The sequence below is a fragment of the Nansenia antarctica genome (genome assembly GCF_963989245.1).
Source record: "Nansenia antarctica genome assembly, chromosome: 11".
NCBI classification, from domain to species: Eukaryota; Metazoa; Chordata; class Actinopteri; order Argentiniformes; family Microstomatidae; genus Nansenia; species Nansenia antarctica.
In genome coordinates, this window is record NC_137681.1 from 18,378,526 (window position 1) to 18,404,072 (window position 25,547).

At 44.7% G+C, this 25,547-nt stretch overlaps 1 protein-coding gene across 1 annotated transcript in view; it reads left to right on the plus strand.

The window, feature by feature from the left end:
- Positions 1–835: 835 nt before the first annotated feature.
- Positions 836–25,547, plus strand: part of dnah9 (dynein, axonemal, heavy chain 9) — a gene marked incomplete at its 5' end in the record, with an annotated part of 104,897 nt that continues 80,185 nt past the window's right edge. Inside the window, 24 exons of the mRNA XM_080541681.1 lie at positions 836–1,183; positions 1,682–1,878; positions 2,122–2,280; positions 2,440–2,570; positions 3,473–3,684; positions 4,192–4,425; positions 5,105–5,272; positions 5,402–5,518; positions 5,618–5,768; positions 6,147–6,261; positions 7,435–7,503; positions 16,268–16,394; positions 16,507–16,653; positions 16,918–17,026; positions 18,480–18,721; positions 18,926–19,061; positions 19,183–19,379; positions 19,694–19,956; positions 20,101–20,262; positions 20,996–21,218; positions 21,518–21,684; positions 22,994–23,137; positions 24,325–24,484; positions 25,033–25,188. Of these exons, the coding sequence (XP_080397807.1) occupies positions 836–1,183; positions 1,682–1,878; positions 2,122–2,280; positions 2,440–2,570; positions 3,473–3,684; positions 4,192–4,425; positions 5,105–5,272; positions 5,402–5,518; positions 5,618–5,768; positions 6,147–6,261; positions 7,435–7,503; positions 16,268–16,394; positions 16,507–16,653; positions 16,918–17,026; positions 18,480–18,721; positions 18,926–19,061; positions 19,183–19,379; positions 19,694–19,956; positions 20,101–20,262; positions 20,996–21,218; positions 21,518–21,684; positions 22,994–23,137; positions 24,325–24,484; positions 25,033–25,188 (4,134 nt within the window). The remainder of the gene's footprint in view (positions 1,184–1,681; positions 1,879–2,121; positions 2,281–2,439; positions 2,571–3,472; positions 3,685–4,191; positions 4,426–5,104; positions 5,273–5,401; positions 5,519–5,617; positions 5,769–6,146; positions 6,262–7,434; positions 7,504–16,267; positions 16,395–16,506; positions 16,654–16,917; positions 17,027–18,479; positions 18,722–18,925; positions 19,062–19,182; positions 19,380–19,693; positions 19,957–20,100; positions 20,263–20,995; positions 21,219–21,517; positions 21,685–22,993; positions 23,138–24,324; positions 24,485–25,032; positions 25,189–25,547) is intronic.

The following is a 25,547-nucleotide window of genomic DNA, read 5'->3' on the forward strand; positions in this document are numbered from 1 at the left end:
AATACCACATCAGAACGATGAATACACAATCACGTTCTGTTCTCCTGCCAAATATGACATGTGTATCATTTTAGGATTACAGATATTTTCGGGAAAGAGGAGACAAAACAAACTAATCTGAAACAAAAACAAAAAATATATATTTTACAGATACAATATAATGGCCTGGTACAGATCTGAGAGTTAACAACACTAACACCAGACTCTTGGGGCATCTTGTCCCTTCTTGTCAGAACGTTCTAACTTTCGAACTAACTCTTTTCTGACTGTGATCAACTAGTTCGTTAGGTCAGGAAAGGAGTTTCACTTTAGACAGTTTTTACTCCACTGGTGCCACTTTGTGGTAACTTATGACTATTGCAGCTAATGTGAAATTATGTATTAATTGGCAGGCTTACAGAAGGCCAGGCCAATAATATGCCTCCTTGCTCACCAATGAATTGTCAATTAGACCAGTTCTTTACAATAATGTGTGTTCTGTTCATACTGTAAATATTGCAGCAAGAGTGCACACTAAATACAACGTTTGTTTCCTTGTTGCAAGTTTGCCACATTGGGTCACCAGTAAGAGACAGTGAGTGAGTTGAGTTCCATAAAACTGTTAATAATCTATTCTAACTCAAAAAGCAAACAAAAAGCGCAAGCAGTTACCACGTTAACCCACCTGTTTGAAGAACCAAGAGTGACATGGGTCAGCGCCAGAGAGCTTTTGTCCTCCAAGCAACGGCGTGTTCATTAATGCAAACACTGCGTTACTATGGAGGCCAGGGGACAATAAGTTTATACACAAACCCTCTCACGCCGCTGGGACAGGGGGCTGCGGAACGCGGTGAACATGGACGACTCTACGGCGGACAAGAGATTCGAATTCATCGAGGAGTACGTGTTGAAGACCCTGAAACTCAAACAGGACCGATGGCACAAATGCATCGGCACCGAGGAATACAGACAAATTATTCAGGAGTTTTTGGACAAATCCGACGACATCACATTGGTCGTGTCTCTGAATTCTGCAGGACATTTGCTGCCCACTGTGGGATTTCCGACGACCACGAAAAATAAAGCCGTTTATTTCGTCAAGAGAAGTAAAACATCACTAACTCTGAATTCAATGAAAAGTAATTTGGTCTACGGGGACCTTTCTTACGCACCGCTTGAGCAGTTCTCTGCGCTAGTGGAGGAGGTAAGGCTGTTCATGCTTGAAGTACACTGACTCATCCAACAGGTGCATTACCCTGGAGTCACCCTGTGATAAGGTGACGTTAGAATTATAAGGTTCTATCTCCATTTTTGTCAAAATTGAGTTTTTTACATAATCTGAACCATTAGGTGTTTATTAATGCCTATGTGGTGTTATTTTTAAAATGTTGCAATTTTTTAGTTAGTAATTCATAAAATACAAAGGTTCCATCTCACAGAACATAATGGAATGTAACAACTTTGACGCTCAATATCTCTGAACTACCCTAAACGGAGATAGAACCTTATAATTCTAAGCTCACGAAATTCAGTTGTTGATATACTATTTAAAAAAGAAAAAACATTCGTTGGAAAACGTTTTTAATAATAATAATTTAAAAAAACATTATTAAGTGATTAATACACTGTAATCCTATTCATTGTCTATATAACCAATAACATTCTTCTGACACCACCAACATCCCAACTTCCTCCCTCTCAGGTTGTCGTCCCCTTGTTGTCCAATGGCAGGAACCATGGTGAATGGCCTCAAGTTGTATCGGAGGACATCAGGCGCCATGTCCACTCCCTGAAGACCAACGTGTTTGTGGTTTCGGGACAAGTCAAAGGCAAGACCCTCCTGCCCCTGCCCTCAGGTTCAGAGAGAGTGGAGCAAGCGGCCCTGGAGAGAGACAAGAGGTAGCCTACTACAACTCACTCATGTTTGTTTGTTTGTTCGTTCATTCATTCATTCATTCATTCATTCATCCATCCATTAGTTCATTCATTCCTCCATTCATTCACTCTCTCTCTCCCCCCTCCTCTCTTTGTCTCTCTCTCTCTCTCGCTCGCTCTCTCTCTCTCTCTCTCTCTCTCTCTCTCTCTCTCTCTCTCTCTCTCTCTCTCTCTCTCTCTCTCTCTCTCTGCCCCCTTTCCTAACAGAGGAGATGTGGTGGACAAGAGTCTCATCCACTCCATAGAGTCAGTGGTGATAGAGTGGAGTCACCAGGTCCACGGGGTTCTTAAGAAGGATTCGTCTGAGCCCCTCCTGGAGGGCAGGAACCCCACCCCCAACACTGAGCTGCTCTTCTGGAGGAACAGGTCACACCTTTACCCCTGGTGGGGTGTTAAAGAGTGCTTCTCAAATTGTGTTGTGCTAACATCCAACAAAGGCTGTTGGAGCTTTCCTTTGGCCCACCACGTGACCTTTGCCCCCCCCCCCCCTCTCTCCCTCCCCTCCCCTCCCCTCTCTCTCTGTAGGTATGCTGACCTGGAGTGCATCCATTCCCAGTTCAAGTCCTCCAAGGTGACCAAGATGGCGGCTCTGTTGGAAGCCATGGAGAGCAGCTACTATCCTGCTTTCACAAACATGCTACAGGATGTTCTGGCAGGTGAGTCTCACAATGGAAATTACCCCCTTTGATATGGTTGAAAGGTGTCACTTCCACATTATTGCAGGACGATAGCAACTCTGGAGCTGGGGAGATTGGTGGAGGTAGAAGTCGGAGGACAGGCTCATTGTAATGAAGGGAGTGAGAAACGGTATCTAAACACATTGTATTGAATTTTAAGAAAACTACTGTATCATCTGTGTGTGTGTGTGTGTGTGTGTGTGTGTGTGTGTGTGTGTGTGTGTGTGTGTCTGTGTGTGTGTGTGTGTGTGTGTGTGTGTCTGTGTGTGTGTGTGTGTGTCTGTCTGTGTCTGTGTGTGTGTGTCTGTGTCTGTGTGTGTGTGTGTGTGTGTGTGTGTGTGTGTCTGTGTGTGTGTGTCTGTGTGTGTGTGTCTGTGTGTGTGTGTGAGTGTGTGTGTGTGTGTGTGTGTGTGTGTGTGTGTCTGTCTGTCTGTGTGTGTGTGTGTGTGTGTGTCTGTGTGTGTGTGTGAGTGTGTGTGTGTGTGTGTGTGTGTGTCTGTCTGTCTGTGTGTGTGTGTGTGTGTGTGTCTGTGTGTGTGTGTGTGTGTGTGTGTGTGTGTCTGTGTGTGTGTGTGTGTGTGTCTGTGTGTGTGTGTGTGTGTGTGTCTGTGTGTGTCTGTGTGTGTGTGTGTGTGTCTGTGTGTGTGTGTGTGTGTCTGTGTGTGTCTGTGTGTGTGTGTGTGTGTGTGTGTCTGTGTGTGTGTGTGTGTGTCTGTGTGTGTGTGTGTCTGTGTGTGTGTGTGTGTCTGTGTGTGTGTGTGTCTGTGTGTGTGTGTGTATGTCTGTATGTGTGTGTGTGTGTCTGTGTGTGTGTGTGTGTGTGTGTGTGTGTGTGTGTCTGTGTGTGTGTGTGTGTGTGTGTGTGTGTGTGTGTTGGTCAGCGTTGGAGGAGGCGAAGGACATCTGCACGTACCTGAAGCCCCTGCAGCGTCTGTTTGAGGACCTGGAGAACGTGGAGTTCCCTGAGGTCAGAGGTCACATCGTGCCTCTGATGCACGCTGTGTGTCTGGTGTGGTCTAACTCTGGATATTACAACACCCCGGCCCGCCTCATCGTGCTGCTCCAGGAGACCTGCAACCTCCTCATACAGCAGGTGAGGAATATCTTCGACATGTTAATCAGTGTTTCCCCCCCCAGTGTTTCTCATAGCCAGGGTGCAGAGGCCCATCAATGAGGTTGCCATTACCAATGTTTTCTGTGTAGTTCTATGTAAGCCAAAAGGTTGTAGGCAAAACAGGGCAAAGGCTAAATACATGGAGGCAGCGGGGTGAGGGGGGGTAGGGGCTATTCAATGGTAGGGGAAACTCTCATGTTTAACTCAGTCGTTTTTTCATCCAATATGAAGAGCATCATCAGCTTATTGCAAATGGAGGGTTTTCACTTGCTGCAATAAAAATCTACGTAAACATTGTAAACTGCACCGGAGAAAGTTCTTCCAGAACTTGTTTCTTTGTAGAGGGAGCCATATGCTGGTGGATTTGAACTGTATCTCGGGCAGCATACAGAAAGATACATTTGTTATCGTTTTAACATTCCTAGTAATATGGGAAACTATAATGGTGACAATCTTTTCTTTTCCCTGCCTGTTCTCGGAGCCCAGGCTTGTGTGTACGTAAGCCCGGAGGAGGTTCTGAAGGGGGATGTGTCAGAGAGCCTTCTGAAGGTCCAAACCACCCTGGACATCCTCCAGCTCTTCAGACACACCTATGAGGACCGCAGGGCCAGTCTGAGTCAGTACCAGAAGAATGGGAGAGCGGTCCGGCCCTGGGACTTTCCCCCCCTCATGGTCTTCTCTGGACTGGATTGCTTTGTTGACCGGGTCAAGACCATAGAGGCAAGTGGAACGGCATGTTGTAATCATAGCATTCTCAATCGGATCCTCACTCTTAATCCCAACTACAGTACCAGTTCAATTGAATGGGAAAGTGTGTCCAAACCTTTGACTGGTACTGTATATAGAGGTGTAGCTGCACGCCTAATTTAATGATTTCACTGTAGCACTGTCAATATGAAACATGAAACATATACTGTACTGTTTGATGGAGCCTCCTTTCCCCCTCTCTCCCCTAAGGCTCTCTTGTATAGTTTTTGATGATTTGACACATGATTAGTACTCTATGTCTTTGTTCTCAAAGCTACCAAGAAAATGGATGAAGTGAAGTTTACCTTGTCAGATTTGAGCACTGTTATATTGATCTAAAATGGCAAAGAATGTGATATCAACATGAAAATACAGAATGTTCCGTTTCCCATTTACTGCCGTTGGCTTCTGCTTCTAAGACTAAGAAAGTATATGTTACAAAGAATCCTTACAGGTTACAGATGTCCTCTGAGGTTACAGAGAGGCACTTTGAAGGTATATAGTAGAGTCCCCATTGAAATGACATGGAATCCCAGTTGGTTACATGGAGGCCCTAAAATTGGTTTACATAGAGTCCTTTACAGATGTCTCTCTCTCTACCTCTCTCTCCCTCTCCCCCTCTCTCTCTGTCCCTCTATGGCCTCCTCGGTAGGACCTCCTGCTGACAGCAGTGGACCTGTTGAAGCTGGAGAAGGTGGAGTTCGGGGGCATCAGAGGCAGAACCCTCAGCCAGCAGGTCCTGTGGCTGCACGAGGAGTTCCTGGACACATACAAGGTCTTCAGTGAGAAACCCTACGACTGTCTGGACGTCAACAATACGGTACAGGAGGAGGGCATTATATATATATCATTCACCAGCCATGTGTAGTATTAACACTCCTGGCATATTAGGCAAGGATATAAGGATAGCACTTTGCTGCTTCCTTGCTGACTGTGTCTGTCTGTGCAGGAGTTTGAGGGGGATGTGAGTGAGTTCAGACTGAAGGTGGAGGACACGGACCGTCGCCTAGGGGCGATCTTCTGTCAGGCCTTCGATGACGCCTCAGGACTGGAACACGCCTTCAAGGTGAAGAGAGGCATAGGCACAGGCACAGGCACACACAGACACACACACCTACACACACACACCCACGAATGCTCTCTCTCCTCCCAATCGACTCTGCAGATCCTGGACATGTTTGGCAGTCTGTTGGAACGCCCTTTAGTGTCAACTGATGCCCAGGAGAGATACCCTATCCTCATCAGCATGTTCAACAGGGAGCTGGACTGCTGCAAAGTGCTCTTCAACAAACATACGCAGACAGTGGAGGAGCTGGGTGAGATGGTCGTTTGAACATATCAATATCATGGTTTTATTCTAGGATACCATAAGACAAGGAAACACATCAACATTAAGCTTGTAGTTGAGGTGATGGAATGGAGACAGAGGTATAGAAGTTATGGAAACTCATACTTGCGATGATTGTGATGTATAGTTGTTCCACATACTTTAGGCAGATGTACTTATTTTTAAAGTAAGTTGCTCTTGATAAGAGCATCTGCTAAATTACCAAAATGTAAATGTAAAAATGTATGCTATTTTCGATCGCATACCCACACATACGCGCCTACTATAAGTATAACTGCTTTATATCATGTGCCACGAAGTTGATTTCCTTTTCGATGTTGTGTGTGTGTGTTGGTATTTTCTCCAGGTTGTACCCCTGTCAATAAGAACATGCCGGCTGTAGCCGGAGGTCTTCGGTGGGCCCAGCAGCTGCAGGAGCGTATCCAGACCCCCTTCTCCATGTTCAGATACGTCACCCACCCGTGAGTCTCTTCTCTCTGCTGCCCCCTAGGGGTAGGTGTAGGACTAATGGTGTAGGTGCTGCTGGTGGTCCCCTCACATGCAGAGAGCTCTCTGTGGGGGAGGCTGTTGGAGGTAGAGATCAGTAACATGAAACAACGATGATGCTTTGCACAAGGAGGAGTGAGACTGAGAGAGAACAGAGAGAATGTCTCACCTGCTGTGAACAGAGGAGAAGAGGCAGACACCAGCGCCAACATTGATTCACCCTAAGACTTTTGTGGCCCTAAGCAAGATTTGCTTAGAGGTGACCCCCCCACCCACACACACACACACACACACACACACACAAACACACATTTTGTCGGGGGTTTGGAGTTTTTGATTGACCGGTGTTTAGTCGACGGGGAGGCTAGATGAACATAGCTAGAGCTATGATAGCTATGATAGCTAGAGCTAGATGAACACACACACACACACACACACACACACACACACACACACACACACACTCAATAAAGACACACGTTCAATAGAAATAAATAAAATAACATACTGTATATATTAACATTTGAGAAGTTAAATAACAATAAAAGTCAAAATTTTCAACTATAAAATCAACACACTTGCACATAACAAGGTCTATAAGTAAAGACAATGACAAATGAACAATTATGTTCATTTAATAGAAACACAATTATTTTGACAAACAAATAGCTCAATCAACAATCAACAATCAACAATCAATATAAGAGTGCAAAATATTCCAAATATAGTGAACACTACAAAATTGTTAAACTATGTTAACAACAAAACAACTGGCTACTGTATAAACTATAGCTATCCATTCTCTCACCACCATCCAACATCAGTCCTCAATATGTGTTTCCTTGCTTGCTTTTTATTTATTTTTTGTAACTTTTTCTAAACGTGGCCCCCTCTAGTGGTTGTGGCCCTTAGCAACCGCATAGACTGCTCATGCCGTGGGCCGGCCCTGACTTTAGTGCACTGAGCTCCGTATTGGATTTCCGCTGTAGGGTTTGATACCATTCCCCATTCCTTTCCATGCATTACAGTGAGCCTGTCCTCCAATTTCTACCTCCACCAGCCTCTCCTGACCTGGTTGATACTGTTTACCATGACTCCATTTTGGCTTCAACTAATCTCAACTGACATGTTGATGTGTTCCTCCTCAGGTGCCTGGAGTCTGCTGATGGAAAGAGGGTCATCCACAAGTATGAGGAGATGATGCAACTACTGGACAGGTCAGTAAGAGTCAAAGGTCATGGGTCACATGACCAAGGTCATAGGTCACATGACCATTATGTTATGTTCGTTTGGTTCTCGGGAACTCATAGCTCCCGGTTGGTGAAGTCATGACTCTGACATGAATACATGAACAACTATTCAACCAATGAGATTTGGTTTGCAAACCATAATGAACATTAACCAACTACAAACATACGGTACATTATACATACATGTGTTATTGTTAGCAATTACATCTATACAAAAGTACAGAAAGATGAATACTGTTTCCATTTCCATTCACTGTCAAAATCAGTGCCTGTTTTCTGACGAGAAAGTAAAAAGTGATCGTGGAGTCCCGTGTATCGTCATACTGGTCTGAGTTTCCCACTGAGTTTCCCAACTCTTCTTCGACTTGGAGGGTTGTTCTGGTGGTTATTTCCCACTCAAGAACCTTCCTACAGCTGCCAAATACACCATTATACACTGGCCATACATACATAATTAGGGAGCATGCCTATGTTCCCCGGGTCCTATGTTCCCCGGGTCCTATGTTCCCCGGTTCCGCACTTCCGAAAAAGGGTTCTATGTTCCCCGCTTCCGAAAAAGGGTTCTATGTTCCCCGCTTCCGAAAAAGGGTCCTATGTTCCCCGCCTGCCGTTGTGTCAAGCGACCTCATGTGTCGTTATGTGGTACTGCATGAGAGTTTGACTTTTTTTTTTTTTTTTTTTTTTTGGGGGGGGGGGGTCTTAAGATGACTTGTAAATAATGAAGAACACAATGAATGTCATAGTATTGTCTCAGCATTTTATAGAACTCCCTAGATAGATCATTTTCGAGATGGAATTGAAAATCTTATATTCCTAAAAGAACACCAGTGATATATATATACACATTATTAAATATTTTTTCTATATTTTTGTCAAACGAAATCAAATAAATATAGTAGAGATATCAATCCAAAATATAGGCTTTTATTGCAACCAACAACAACAAAAAAAAAACTATGTTTGTGCAAACATGGTGTTTGTTTCCAAGACCAAGCATCAAAATGCCAACCTATGGGACAATACTGTACATCCCATTGGCAGGACGTCACGTAACAGCGCAGTGTGTCTCTAGGTTACAGTGTCACATATCCCATAATATAATCCCTAAGTAACTAGCCAGTTTTCGTAGCACAGTGAGTGACGTCTTCGAAATCGAAAACACAGGCTATAGTGAGACGCGCGTCAAAAAAGGCTCACAGGCGGAAACTACATCCCGAACGATAGTTCCTCCCTAGGAAATATTAGTTCCCACTTCACACGAGATAGATAGATTAGATAGTTTGACTGTGTGATAGATAGATAATTTGATATTTTGAAAGTGTGATCGATCGATAGATAGTTTGATTGTGTGATAGATAACTTGATATTTTGAAAGTGTGATAGATAAATCGATATATCAATAAAGAAAAGAGTGTAAAAAGAAACAACTTGCATTGCTGTCATGCTAGCGTAGTGGTTAAGGCCGCGGACTGGAGTTCCAAAGGTTGCGAGTTCGAGACTTGACTAAGTCATTCATTTTTTTTTTTTTTTTACATTTAACCGAAGATTTCATGCAAAGGTTTCAAACACCATTGTAATCGTGTCAGTTCTTGTAAATTAGCCTGCACCATCATTTTATAGCCTACAATACTTTTTTAGATGAGATTTTAGATTAGATTCAGACAACGAAATGCAGTAAAAAGTGCGCCTGAAGAGGGATTCGAACCACTGATATAAAATGACGATTAAATCCTATGGCAGCAGTCAATACCACTAGGCCATTGTGGCGATATGACGGTTTGTAGCCTGCTGCGGATATCACCACAGTAGTAATATTAATTTATTAAAATATGAACACATAACAATAACTGGGGCTAGTATGACCTACGCATTTAATCGGTCAGCAATTTCTTGCCAAACCATTTCCCTCGCCTTGTTAATTGCGGCAGTATTGCACTATTTTACATCTTATTTTTCCGTCTTCATAAAAATCAATAATTCGGAATGCTGCGCAAATGTAGTACCCCTGCAGAGTGGAGTATCTTCATTTCGACAGATCGACACTTCAGGGCTTTTTATGTCTGCGTGCACGCGCCCATATCGAAGATTTGTAAGCCTGTCTTCTGTGAACACTGATGACACAAGGCTGATCCTCGTTCGAGGAATCACCTGAGGCTTGATTTCCAATCTCGAGTTCCCTGAGCGCCGCTATACCGATCCACCTTTAGTGGAATGACCCGCTGATTAGTCACTTTTACAACGAGGTATGACTTGTAAGGATCATGCATTTGTGGAATGAGCAACACAGCTAAACGTGTGGGTAGCGGCCCAACATTTGCAATTGTATGCATGGATTAAAGAAATATTTTTTCTATATTTTGGTCAAACGGAATCAAATAAATACAGTAGAGATATCAATCCAAAATATAGGCTTTTATTGCAACCAACAACAACAACAAAAAAACAATGTTTGTGCAAACATGGTGTTTGTTTCCAAGACCAAGCATCAAAATGCCAACCTATGGGACAATACTGTACATCCCATTGGCAGGACGTCACGTAACAGCGCAGTGTGTCTCTAGGTTACAGTGTCACATATCCCATAATATAATCCCTAAGTAACTAGCCAGTTTCCGTAGCACATAGAGTGTGACACATCCTCTTGCACACATCAAATCCTCGGGGGATCCTGGCATACAGAGATGTAGTCTCTTTCACTCTAGTGTTTTAGTAGTCAGGCACAGCAACAAACAGCAACAAACATAATAACAATAGCAATATTTAGGCCAATAACAATAACATAATAATAACAATAATAATAATAATAATAACAATAACACAATTAGGCCAATAACAATAATAATAACAACAACATAGGCCAAAGTGCTATCAAAATAAATGTGGAAATCTAGCCCATACGGACGCTACGGCTGACAGCCCTCCAGTACGAAGCCAGATCTCTGAGGCCCTGCATGTACTATGTTTGTGCAAACATGGTGTTTGTTTCCAAGACCAAGCATCAAAATGCCAACCTGAGACAATACTGTACATCCCATTGGCAGGACGTCACGTAACAGCGCAGTGTGTCTCTAGGTTACAGTGTCACATATCCCATAATATAATCCCTAAGTAACTAGCCAGTTTCCGTAGCACATAGAGTGTGACACATCCTCTTTCACACATCAAATCCTCGGGGGATCCTGGCATACAGAGATGTAGTCTCTTTCACTCTAGTGTTTTAGTAGTCAGGCACAGCAACAAACAGCAACTAACATAATAACAATAGCAATATTTAGGCCAATAACAATAACAATAACATAATAATAACAATAACAATAATAATAATAATAATAACAATAACACAATTAGGCCAATAACAATAATAATAACAACAACATAGGCCAAAGTGCTATCAAAATAAATGTGGAAATCTAGCCCATACGGACGCTACGGCTGACAGCCCTCCAGTACGAAGCCAGATCTCTGAGGCCCTGCATGTACTGTCCTTTCAGCCTCAGTAGACAGGCCTCCAACTCCCTCCACTTCCGTCTCCTTGTTGGGGGAGCGTGGCCTCTGTCTGCCATCCCCAGCTTACCCTCTGCAAGCGTTTGCTGATCCTTCAGGTGCCGAAGGAATTTCCAAAGTGAAGGATGGCGCACTTGGACAGCATCGTTCAGAGTACGATGATAAGCTAGAACAAAAATACAGAATTATAACTTATTAGCCTATTAATGGCCTATTAATGTGCAAACTGGTTCTACATCTGCAGGCTGATCTACTAACGGTGTGCAGTGAGGATTGTTGATCTTTCCAATGTAGAAGATAGCGGGCCTTATTTGAAGTATATCTCAACTTCCCCTGTGTGTGAACTTCAATTAGTATTCGTTATTTGGGATCTTAGTAAATCAGGCCCTAAATGTTATTAGTTTGGCATGAACATTTTGACATTGAACATTTTCCCCTCTGTGTCTCCTCCTTTCACAATTTTAAATCCTTTCTTAATCCTTTCTCAATCATGGTGCCCGCCCATGATTGGACTGATGTTACGTCCATCATCATTAGCGCGCTTTAATCCTTTCTCAATCACGGTGCCCGCCCATGATTGGACTGATGTTATGTCCATCATCATTAGCGCGCCTGTACGTGGCAACTCGTCCACCTGTTTAAAGAGCCCTCCTGTCCTCTGCTGTGTTTGATGTTTCGTTAATTTTTGTTTCGGCTCATAGTTAAACCTCGATATACGCACAGGCCCAGAGGTGATAGGATAAGAATGAATTAACCCATAATTAGCAGACAATATTATATTAACAATATAAAATAATTAACTTAATACTTCAGATTTAGTTATTAGATGAAATTATATATTTTTTGTTCAGATCTGTCATTGTTACACTTACATTCAACATGATTATTGGTCCTTTGCTCCATGTTTCTTTCGAACACATTCCACATCGCTGGTGGGAAGGCCGCTCCAGGATGGACATATGTGTTACGAACATACGCAAGGAAGTCTTGTAACTCAGGGTGGTTCATCAGGGCACGCCTGGTGTTTCTGTGGTTGAGGAGAAGATCAAAATTGATCTGGACCAGAGGCAGAGGCAGGTGTCCTAAGGCCATCACCTTGAGATGAGATGAGATGAGATGAGATGAGAGATGAGATAACGTTTATTGCCATTTATGCATACACATTAAGCATACACATATAGGAATTTGATTTGGCGTTACAGTAAGAGCATTTCTAAATGCAATGCAAACAAAACAACACAGGACAGACAGCAGTGCAGACAGAACACAACAAACCTTGCGGATGACTGCTGCCAGTGGATGGTCATGACGGAATGGACCAGCCAATCCAAGTGCCTGTACCCACTTCCACAAGGCTTGGTTGAAATGGAAGTAGCATCCTCCGATTCTGGCTTGTGGCAACTCCGTTTCAAGAGCAGTTTTCAGCGCTTGCTCAAAGTCACAGATGACTTTACGCGGACGCCAAAGGTGGTGGGTGATTCTCCTGAGTGACGTTTTGACACACTGGAACACTTGTCGGTAGTGTCCAATTGTACGTTGCTCCATGAGGACATGTACAAGGGGGACAACGAAGCCATGAATGTCCCCGAGTATAGTAAATACTTGGTTGTATGGGCGTGGGCACGACTTGAATGTAGCATCCATGTATAATGTCCTGCAGTGTCGCAGCTGTCTCAGGTTGTCCTCTGTGGAAAACACTGCTATGCCCCACTCACTGTCTTGGTGCAGGAGGAAATGGTCTCTGCCCCATGTCTCAGCCCATTGACCGTCGATCCTTACATCATCAACGGTAGCTGGGACGGGAGGGATTACTGCAGCTCTGGCTCTGGCCATAACAGACCTAACTGAGGAGAATCTTTGAGGAGGTCGCCCGCGACCTCCACGCTGGATGGGACGGCCCCGCTGTAGACCTACGCACTCAGCATCGTAAATGCGTTTGATTGGTACTGTGGGTTCTCTCACCACCTCTCCAGTAATCACTTGGCGAAATTGCGCATTGTTCACCATTTGTGTATCGGGGGCATGCACATGTTCGCGGACCTCCCGAACTTCTATGTTGGGATTGACCCCCTCTACATCAAAGATGTTTGTAACCAGAACTGTCCGGCAGTCTTCTCTCCAACACCGCCACCGAATATTCTGTAAATTTGTGCGGTGTTTCTGGTACCTAAAATTATCCAGAACTAATATTTTCCCCCCTCGGTCTCCAGTAATTATTTGAGCCATTGTCACTACGCATGTGTTCCTCACATACCGGTATGTGAGGAAGTCTTGTAACTCAAGCTCAATTACAATTGACCTTAAAACAATTGATAGGGGGTGTTACGCCCTCTGGTGACTCGGAGTAGAAGGGCGCAACAGAGACACACTAAATATCAGAGTGCAACATTGTCCCCTGAAACATACAAGTATATTATATCAATGTGTTTCTATGCAGTATCAATAGCATCTAATTTAGATTTTTTATTTTAGTTGTTTATCTAAAGAAAATAATATTTTAAAATAATGAATTATCTAAAACAATACATTAAAAACAATCTAAATGATATGCTACATTTAGCATATCATGCTACAATGATATGTACATTTCAAGCCTGCAAACTGCGACACTTTAAATGAATGTGCAATAACACTATGTGCAATATGACAACCCTAGGGTACATAAGGTTGCCGAGAATAGGAAATGTTAGAATAGGTATAGCATAGCATAGAGTACAGCACAGTGTTTTATTTGTACAGTATAGTATAGTGGATAGTGTACATAGCCTTTATTTATGTAAACCAGTACTATATCAATGACAATAAAGACCATTCATTGATTCATTCATTCATATTATCAATAGCATACCCCTTTTATAATTAGCATACTGAATTTCATTCTCAGATTTGATATAAAGACTATCAGAGTTGGGTCATTTGTGAAGACATTAATGTGTGAATAGAGCAGATTAATGTCTGAATAGAGCAGATTAATGTCTGAATAGAGCAGATTAATGTCTGAATAGAGCAGATTAATGTCTGAATAGAGCAGATTAATGTATGAATAGAGCAGATTAATGTGTGAATAGAGCAGATTCATGTGTGAATAGAGCAGATTAATGTCTGAATAGAGCAGATTAATGTATGAATAGAGCAGATTAATGTCTGAATAGAGCAGATTAATGTCTGAATAGAGCAGATTAATGTCTGAATAGAGCAGATTAATGTCTGAATAGAGCAGATTAATGTATGAATAGAGCAGATTAATGTCTGAATAGAGCAGATTAATGTCTGAATAGAGCAGATTAATGTATGAATAGAGCAGATTAATGTTTGTCCATCAACGTCGAATTCTGACGTCTGCCGTGTGAGACCAGGCTGATTAGAGTTAGTAGATTTGTGACAGCCCCCCAGTGTGTCTGAATTGGAGTCCTAGTATACTGTACTTCCAAATGGTTTAGCATGGGGGGTCAGGTTCAGTACTAGATTTGGGCCGAGGTCCAATAGTGTCCTACCTACAAAAGGTTTTGTACATATAATCATTTTGTTCATATAATAATGTTGTACACATAGTAATCCACAGTATGATTATGTATTTGTGTATGTTGTTTAAAAAAAAAACAATAAAAAAAAACTAACAGTATAATTATGTATTTGTGTATGTTGTTTAAAAAAAAAAAAAAAAAAAAAAAAAAAAAATCATGCAGTACTACATAACGACACCTGGGGTCGCTTGACACAACGGCAGGCGGGGAATATACGGAAGCGGGGAACATAGAACCCTTTTTCGGAAGCGGGGAACATAGAACCCTTTTTCGGAAGTTTTCGGAAGAGGGGAACATAGAACCCTTTTTTTTTTTTTTGCTAAGAAACGGGGGAACATAGGACCCGGGGAACATAGGACCCGGGGAACATAGGGATGACCCCCATAATTATTACTGGTATCTTATACAGCCATATCCCGCCAATATGCTTTTATCTATACGTGTTCCTTTATTGTGTGAAATGAGTGGATTCGTATATGACAAAGCCACAGTGGAATTCCACAGTGACACGTATGATTTATGTCCTCATCACTGCGGTGCTGGTCTGTAGATTATTTCACAGGGTTTTCATAATCCCACATGCTCTGTCTCTGCTCACTGATGCCCTGTGAGGAATGGATCTTTAGACCACATCCAACATATAAACCTCCAGAGACAAAGTATCCTATTGGGTTTAAATTACCCTCTGTCTGTGTGGGTGTGCCTGCGTGAGTGTGTGCGTGTGTATCTGTGTGTGTGTATCTGTGTGAACACATGCACACACATTTGTATGCTTCACACGCATAATATCACCCCTCACATTATGTCCCTGCACCCAAGCTAATGCGATGATGAACAACGCCGCTTCCCTACCAATTCACTCCCGTCAGAAATCAGGGCCTTGTTAGATTCTAATAATCACCGGCGCTGTGTGTACATAATCCAGTCAGGCTATTACTGTCTGGCATCCCTAGTCATTACCCCCAGACAAAACACTCAGTGATTTATGGCTGTAGCGAAGGCCTTTCATTGCCTCTGCGTCTGCTTTGGCGCTATCAGGAAATGAACCCCACAAGCAGAAATCCAAGTGGGCTCCGTGCACTAAAGTCCTCATCATAATCGGCCTATTTACAGATGGATATAGCCGTTCGGGTGCCGTGACATATTGTCTGTTTGGTGTCTGTAATGGATGAGTCAGTGTTTGTGCTTGTGTTTGTCTCCTCTCCTCTGTTCACAGCGGGTGAGATATTCATTCTGTTCCTGTCGTTGGTTGTCGTCGGCTGATTTTCGTTCTCTCGCAGTCTCCACTCCTTTTCGCATCACATTATTGTTGTTTCATGTTTCCTTTCACAGCAGAACGTAATCAGAATATTTCTCCGGCCTTTTCTCTTCATGCCTGAATAGACGCTGAATTGTGTCATTAAAGAGATTTAATTACAGTATATTGTATCCACAGATAATTAGGCGTATCACATAGCAATTTGAGAGAATTTAGAGCTTTGGTCTATGCTCAGTAAGCTCATGTCTATGAGCATAATGGTCTCTATTCTCACAGTTTATTGGATTTGAACAGCTGTTTGTAGAACATAAACGAAATAGTGGTGTTTTAATCCAATACACATCAAACTTGACATATTGACTTATACAATAGGGGTGCCCTGAAAACAGTGGGCTGTCTATTCGGGTTGTGTGATTGGCTGTTTTGGCTTGTCTGTCGACCACAGATACTCCAGTAACCTGTATGAGGTGTGGACTGAGTCTGTGGGAGAGAAGTCCCAGTACAACCTCAACCTGCCTCTCATCAGCCGAGACCTAGCCACACGCCTCATCTCTGTGAACTTTAACCCCCAGGTAACGACAAAACCTGCCCTGAAATTGAGACTCGAAATATTGTGTTTTTGCTTGTTTCTGCTGTAGTCAACTCTCTCTCCCTCTTCCAACCCGCCCCCCACCCCTTATCCAGCTGGTGTCAGTTTTGAGAGAGGTGAAGTACCTAGAGGCCAGGCAGACTGAAGCCATCCCAGAGACTGCAGCTCAGGTCTACACCACCAGGGGGCAGCTGTGGCAGTACGTGACCAACCTGGAGCTCACTGTCTGCTGCTACAACAAGGTGCTGCTCTAAACTGCATGGTGCTACAATCTGTGAAGATCATGGAAGATCATGGGAAAAATGCTTTGGAATAATTTGCATAATCATAACTATGTTTCTACACTGTGTGTGTATGAATTATATATCATGGATATCTTAAAAACAAACGGTCTGCTTCAGTGGAGGCTGGTGGAGGTAGAATGCAGCCCAAGTCTATTTTATGTCTTGTTTTAACGCCGGTCCTCCTGGGTAATCTCTGTATAACCCTGTTCTCTCTGTACCCAGGTGGTGCGCTCCGTGCTGGACGTGGAGTACCCTCTGGTCCAGGGTCAGCTCAGAGACATCGACGCACGCCTCAGAGAAGCGGAAGAGGACATCAACTGGAACAGCCAAGGTCGGGGGTCACCGGGTTAAAACTGCATGGGTGAACATGAGTGTCATTCTATTTCTGCTTTAGCTGCTGATCAAAACTCTGGTATAGTATAGCCAGTATAGCCATTGATTCTTGAAGAATACAGTATATCTGTATTTTATAAATGCCTCATGAGCTCAGTTCAACTGTCTTACCCCGTTGTGTTTCTGTCCACTCATGTCCAAAATACCTCTCTCACATACAGTGCCTTCAGAAAGTATTCTTTGTGATATTCTACACAGATTATCTTTTTCATGACCATCACTCTATTTATGTCGTTTCTAGGACAGAACAAACTGCTATTTGCCATGATCACGTGAACAGTAGAGCAGGCATTGAGAGAACAAGCATTTAAAATAGATGAAATGGGAGGCCTTGAATCATTCATATAGTTAGTATGTTTTATGCAGTGTACTGTTTGTTGGCAGGGATGGAAATAGTTGGTTGAGGAGAGAGGAGAGGAGTCTTATGGAACATGTAAATGCACTCTCAGCTGGCTGTCTGTAGGGAGGGGAGAGCTCATGGTATGGGACAGACTAAGCTCTGAGTGCCACTCTGTCAACGTCAAGTGCTTCATACTTTATGCGTTCATGGAAAATAGGACAAGGGTAGGGTTTATAGAATTAATCTGTTTGTGCGGCTCACTAGATCTACAATGCCCTCCGTAAGTATTGGAAAGAGGAAGCATTTTTGTCTTCTTTTAATTAGCTCTATACTCCAATAGTTTGGATTTTAAATCAAATGATTACTATCAGGTCAAAGTTTTTAAACATTCTTCCCGATTTCAGGGCACCAAAAATATTTTATAATAACCAAACAAAGTCCAAACAAAGTACTCATGTTTAGTATTTTAGTATTTAGGTGACGATCTGAAAAAATATTGAATTAAAGTTGGGAATCTGTACTCTAACCTCATTGTAATTTTTAACACTAGAACAGCAGTGCCTTTTTTACCTACTAAAAGAGCCGAAAGATGACCCCCTCTTTACAATGCTCAACGACCACTAGTTGGCCGCTTGTAAATTGGCCTGCTTCCTACACAGAAAAACTGCAAAATAGCTTTATACTAGCTTATCCTGATATGATTTTGAAAATGTAAGGATACTGGGTGGTAGAGCGCACATATCTAGGAAAAGTCATGAAAGGAGGGTCCTGAAATTTTATCGAGTACAAAGATATAACATTTTTCTTAACTCACAGGGTCAAATGATCCCTCGTGGCTGTTCTAGTAAGGGTATTGAGTGACCGGGTAAAAGGCCCACAAACATTTTTTTTGTATTACCTGACAGTATTTTTGACTGTGACATTTTCTATCTATTTTTAGGATTTCAGTAATTCGGTTTTGGTGTCCAATGTGTTAAATCCTGCACATTTTCCACACAGATGAAACTATTCAACACATGAAATGATTCCTCCATGCCCTTACTGCTCCCAGGTATCTGGACGTACATCCAGGAGGTGAGAGAGTCTGTGTGTGACCTGGAGAAACGTCTCCAGAGGACCAAAGACAATGTGGAGGACATGCAGGGCTTCATGAAGGCCTGGGCCAGCCCCATCTTCGACAGACGGGAGGGAAAGAGAGACACCCTGCTCAGCCTGGAGGACCGGGCCGAGAGGCTGGACAGGTGTTACGGACTAATACGCTCCTCCGGAGAGAAGATACACTTCCTGTTAAAGGTGATTATGTCGGGGGGGGGGGGGACGACGACGATGGACGACTGTACTTCCTTTGGAAATGCTATGCATACAATTCAAGTTCGCTGAAATCAGGTGTCATCATTCTTCAGCTCAAATTCCGTCGTTTGCTGAATGTATTATAATCCTAACAAAATAAGTCTTCATTTCCCTTCTCAAAACGATGGTTCATCCCTCCTCTCCCAGAGTAACATGGAGCTGCTCAGAGCGGAGCCTTCGTCTGAGCAGTGGAGAGCCTACGTGGAGTACATAGATGACATGGTCATCGACGGCTTCTTCAGCAGCATCGACTGCTCCCTCAAGTTCTTCCTGGACAACACAGGTATTTGACTCACACGGGTACAGGTCCTACACACACACACACACACACACACACACACACACACACAAATAGTGAGTTTTCCTGATCCATGATTGGAGCCGTGCTTCCCTTCCCTCCTCAGACCAGAGGGCAGGTGTGGCTCCCCTGTTTGAAGCTCAGCTGGACCTGCTGGTGCCTGACGTGGTGTTTAACCCTTCGCTGGAGTTCGGGGTTGGCGACGGCTTCTATGACCTGGTGGAGAGCCTCATCAACGACATCTACAGGACGTCCTCTCTGGTGCCTCGCCTGGCCCAGCACAGCGCCTACGCACACTACCAGGTACCGTACTGTAGCTGCCCTGTTACATCTAATGCACACATTTCACACTTGCATGACGCTAGGCTATTGTGAAGTACCATGCCCAAGACAAATTTCCCCTCGGGGACAATAAAGTATAATCAATCAATCAATTACGTGTCAGGTTCCACTGGAAGCCAAGTATTAAGACACCTGCTATGTGTGACAGTAAACAGTAAACGTGTGTGTACATACACTGTAAGACCACAGTGAAATGCAATAACATTTGCTGCTCTATTCTATTCTACTCTGTACGGTTTTATTATGTTCTACTGTATTCTATTCTGCTCCCTCAGGCCGACATGGAGGACATGGCCGACCTGGCCGACATGCGCCAGCTGCTGATGGAGCGCATTCAAGGCATCATGGCGACGTGCTGTGAGTTCCGTAACTCTCTGGAGCGCTACGCGTACCTCTACGTGGACGACAGGAAGGAGTTCATGCGCCAGTTCCTCCTGTACGGCCACGTCCTGACCAGTCAGGAGATAGAGGCTCACGCGGAGGACGGGGTCCCAGAGAGTCCCCCGACACTGGACAACTTCAAGGAGCAGGTGGATGGGTGGGTATAGGTTGTGTGTGTGTGTGTGTGTGTGTGTATGTGTGTGTGTGTGTGTGTGTGTGTGTGTGTATGTGTGTGTACGTGTGTGTGTGTGTGTGTGTGTGTGTGTTATCTGAAGTCAGTCTTTGTTTCTATACACCCCAGGTATGAGCGTATCTATGAGGAGGTGCAGGGTCTGGAGCCAGTGTGTGTGTTCCAGGGGTGGATGAAGGTGGACGGCCGCGCCTTCAAGAGCTGCCTGCTCAACATCATTAAGAAGTGGAGCCTCATGTTTAAACAGCACCTCATTGACCATGTGACAAACAGGTAGGCAGATAGAGTCTGCCCCCCCCCCCTCCCCCGCCTTCTGTACACCTACAGTATGAATGCAACAGGGGAGGGCTCATTGTAATGCATGGAATAGAATCAGAATCAGAATCAGAAGACTTTTATTGCCATGACATGTAAACATGTTAGGAATTTGGTTTGGTACCATGGAGCACGGTTTACAGCAGGACAGGTGCAAGACAGGACAAGACAGTGCAAACCAACATCAAAGTGCAAGAGTCATAATTAATATAAATATAAAGTGCAGAGATCAAGTGTTCAAGTGTTCATATCCAGACAGTCCAAAGCTCTCTGGGTGGGGGTGGAGGGAGGGTAGATAGATAGGGGTCAGGTCAGGGGGGGGGGCAGCGGCATTTAGGAGCCGGATGGCTGTGGGGAAAAAGCTGTGTGTATGTCGGGCCTTCACAGTTTTTAGGGACCGCACCCTCCTGCCTGAGGGGAGCGGGGCGAAGAGACCGTGTCCTGGGTGTGCGGGGTCAGCCATGATCTTCCTGGCCCTCCCCAAAGCCCTACTTTTAAACAGGGCCTCAAGGGGGGGCAAGGAAGAAGGAAGAATGTGTGTGTCTGATACCATTCCTCACCATTCCTGATACCATTCCTCATTCCATTCCTTGCATTACAATGAGCCCGGCCTCCAATTTCTACCTCCACCAACCTTCCCTGGAATGCATACTATAGACTGTAAGTGACCTGCTGTAACCCTCTCCCCCAGCTTGTCTGACCTGGAGGGGTTTATCGACGTGGCTGAGCTGGGGCTGGGCTGCAGGGTGGAGGAGGGCGACTACGAGAGGCTGGTGGGGGTCATGGGTCACCTGCTGGCCGTCAAGGAGAGACAGGGCACCACGGACGCCATGTTCGAGCCTCTGCAACACACCATCACCCTGCTGAAGACCTACGAACATGACCTGCCTGACGTGGTCTATAAACAGCTGGAGGTAACGACACGGGGAATGACGGTGCTGGTAGTAACGGATTGGATTTACTGTATGTTTGGCTTTTCACTCAGGGGTCCGACTGGTGGAAACGGCAGAAATGTTTGGTACTAACTAACTTTCTTTTAAACTACAGTAGATACAGGAAAAACACTGTGTCACTGTACCCAGCCTATCAGAGACCTGCTTATCCCCCCAGTTCTGGTACGCGTTCCTGCTCATCCCTCTCTTTCTCCCCCTCCTCCTCTATGTCTCCCCCACCCCCCATCCGTCCCACCCCCCCCCCTCCTCTGTCTGTGTAGGAGCTGCCTGAGAAGTGGACCAACGTGAAGAAGCAGGCCGTGGTGGTGAAACAGCAGGTGGCGCCGCTGCAGGCCTCCGAGGTGGCCAGCCTGCGCAGGAGGTGTGCCTCCTTCGACGTGGAGCAGCACGCCTTCAGAGAGCACTTCCGCAAACACGGGCCCTTCAGGTGACACTGACGCGCACACACACATGCACACGCGCATGAACGCGCAGACAGACACACATGCACAAATGCAGGCACGAACACACGCATGCAAGCACGCACACACACACACACACACACACACACACATCTGTCCCTAATAACCATGCAGGCCCAGAACAGCCCCTGACTGACCCCGACCACCCACCAACCCAGGGAGGCTGAGAGCACGGTTCTAGAGCAGTGATTAATTGATCCTTCCATTCCTGTCATTGATCCCAGTTCACTCCCAGCCTTGAACACCACCATCAGGAATATCTGCCTCTGGCTGAGGGATTGTAAAGTGTGTGTGTGTGTGTGTGTGTGTGTTTGTTTGTATGTGTATATGTGTGTCTCTGTGTGTGTGTGTGTGTGTGTGTGTGTGTGTGTGTCTGTGTGTGTGTGTGTGTGTGTCTGTGTCTGTGTCTGTGTCTGTGTCTGTGTCTGTGTCTGTGTGTGTGTGTGTGTGTGTGTGTGTGTGTGTGTGTGTGTGTGCAAAGATCAACTCCTCAACATGACACCAATGTGCTGTGTGCTCCTCCTGATCTCATGCTCATTGAACACCGTTGTAAAGATTAGCCACATCTCTGTCACCTTTCTCATTCGTCATCTGCTCATTAACCAGCCTGTCTGCATAGCGAACAGTAAACAGTACAACGCGCACACACACACATTAGAAAAGGCTAATTGAATCTTAACATATGCTAATTAAGTTACAGGTACGATAGGGTCGCTTCATCATGCTGTCTAATTAACAAATATATTATGCACATAATCACCCTCTTAATAAGGAGATGATTATATTCACATTAACGTGTCATGGATGGTCCTGATTGGTAATTGGGTCTTGGTAGTGTTAGCAAGGCTGCCACAGTCACTTCCTGATCCAGCCAAATCATGCCGAACTTGATATGACATGATCACGAATGATAAAGAACCTTTGTTACCCACCCCTTCTACACACCCATAATAGCTATTGCCTGACTGTCTCTTTGACGAAGATGTTACCCATGCCTTCCCTAGACTGACCTGTGTGTGTGTGTGTGTGTGTGTGTGTGTGTGTGTGTGTGTGTGTGTGTGTGTGCGTGTGTGTGCGTGTGCGTGTTTGCGGGCGGGCGGGCGTGCGTGTGTGTACTCCATGTGTTGACTGTGTGTGCGCTCTAGGTTTGACAGTGAGAGATCCTACCCCATACTGACTGTTGACTGTGTGTGTGTGTGCTTGCGTCGCATCACGTTGTGTGTGTGTGTGTGTGTGTGTGTGCTGACTGTGTTTGTGTATTTATGTGTTCTCTAGGTTTGACAGTGAGAGCCCCTATCAGATGCTGGATAGCTCCCACTGGTTGATCCAGGAGAAGGAGGCTGTGATGGCCTCCCTGGTGCAGTCAGCCAGCCTGTTTGAAGTCTCCGTCTCTGACTACAGACAGCTGAGACAGTGCAGGTGAGACACAGCATGGAGGGCAACTCTCTAGCAATTATTATATCTATGTTATTATTATAAACAGTGTATACACTCAACAAATACTTTATTAGGAACACAAAACTAATACTGGGTTGGGCCTCCCTTTAGATTAGATTAGATTTATTGTCCCCAGGGGGAAATTCATTTTCACACCACTGTACAGTATACATACAACACTGAATAACACAGACTATCAACAGATACAGTACTACACATGACAGATGCCGAAGTACACACACTCAGTGCGGTCTATTATTTAAGGCAACAATGACCGCGGGGCAGTGACAAAGCGAGCCCTTTTGCACCTAAGCGTTTACCCGACGTGGCCTTCTGCTGTTGTAGTCCATCCGCCTCAAGGTTCGACGCGTTGTGCATTCTGAGATGCTTTTCTGCTCACCACAATTGTACAGATTGGTTACCTGAGTTACCGTAGCCTTTCTGTCATCTCGTACCAGTCTGGCCATTCTCTGTTTTCCTCACGAACGCCCATCAACATGGGCGTTTCCGTCCGCAGAACTGGATGTTTTTACTTTATTGTACCATCTCTAGAGTAAACTCTAGAGACTGTTGTGTGTGAAAATCCCAGAAGATCAGCAGTTTTATGAATACTCAAACCAGCCCGTCTGGCACCAACAATATGCCACTAAAGAAATCACTAAGATCACATTTTTCTCCCATTCGGGTGGTTTACGTGAACATCACCTGAAGCTGCAGGATGTTATGCATTGCGCTGCCGCCACACGGTAATTGCATGAATGAGAAGGTGTACAGGTGTTCCTACTAAAGTGTTCGGTTAGTGTATACTGTATGCACTATAAAATAAATACAGTAAATATTGCCGTAAAAAAAAACAGCATGCATACAGTATGGTAAAAAACGATATATCCTATACAAGTAGTCTTTACCCTATAAAGATTTACCCTAGTACATTTTTCTCTACGAGTTCTCGACGAGGCCCACAAATCAGCATCCTATGAAGTTCTATGTAAGCTAACAATTTTTAGGCTGGGCAGAACTAAACAGACCCAGCTACTCAATGATAGGGAAAACACTTATAAACCCTAATGTTTGCTATTGAACATGTCCATCATGGCCACCTGTGTGTGTGTGTGTGTGTGTGTGTGTGTGTGTGTGTGTGTCTTCATCCAACTGCCTGTGACCTTCAGGCGTGAGGTGGTCCTGCTGAAGGAGCTGTGGGATATGATTGCTGTGGTGGACTCTAGCATGGCCGCCTGGAGGACCACCCCCTGGAGAGGCATCAACGTGGAGGACATGGAGCTGGAGTGTAAACGCTTCTCTAAAGACATACGAGGACTGGATAAAGAGGTGAGGGAGCTGGGAGGAGAGGAGAGGAGGGCATGGGAGTAGAGGAGGCGGGAGGAGAGGAGAGGAGGGCATGGGAGTAGAGGAGGGGGGGAGAAGAGGAGGAATGAGATGGAGTGTAAACGCTTCTCTAAAGAGAAGAGGATTGGATAAAACGGTGAGAGAGGAGGAGGAGAGATGAGAGGAGGGGAGGGGAGGATGGAGGGGACGAGTGGGGCGGCAGGCAGGAGAGAAGGATGGAGGGGGAGGAGAGTGGGTGAGATAAAGAGGAGAAGATGAGGGAGGGGGGGTGGGGGAGGAGAGAAGGGGAGGAGGGAAAAGAGGAGAGGTACAGTAGAAGAGGAAGGGAGAGGGGATTCCTTTTTAAGAGTGTTTAGACCAACAGAAGACATACAAATGGCCAGTGAGACATGTTTTCCTAAAGGAAAAACAGATGTTTTCATGTTTTTTTATTTTTTTTTATAGACAAACAAAAAAAACAGTTTTCACATTGTAAAACCTCCCAGAGCAGAATGCTGTAAGACTGCCTCTCTGCCCCTGGTCTCTCCCAGGCACGAGCATGGGAGGCGTTCACGGGTCTGGACAGCAGGGTCAAGAACCTCCAGTCCTCTCTCAAGGCCGTGGTGGAGCTCCAGAACCCAGCCATACGGGCCCGGCACTGGCACCAGCTCATGGCTGCTACGGGGGTCCGCTTCACCATGGACCAGGTTCTGATCTCACCTCTATTAAAGATTCTAGAATAAGGAGCCTTTATGGTGTTAGGTCTATTTCTAATCTCACACAGCAGCATTCTGTGTCCCTTTTATTTAATTACACTTTATTACACAGCCGCTACTTACCTGGCCGTTACATCATGATCACGGTACTTATCGTGGTATCATTACATCGTCATGGTAATAACTTATTTGATTGATCGTCACAATGTCACACTATAAGCATTACTGCAGAGGTGTCTTTTAAATGCATTTTAGATTAAGTGTGATGTGATCAGCCCGGTGTGCGTATGGATGTCATTGAGTACAACTGTCCTTGTTTATTGCATTCGAGTGGCACTTCAGCCATTTCC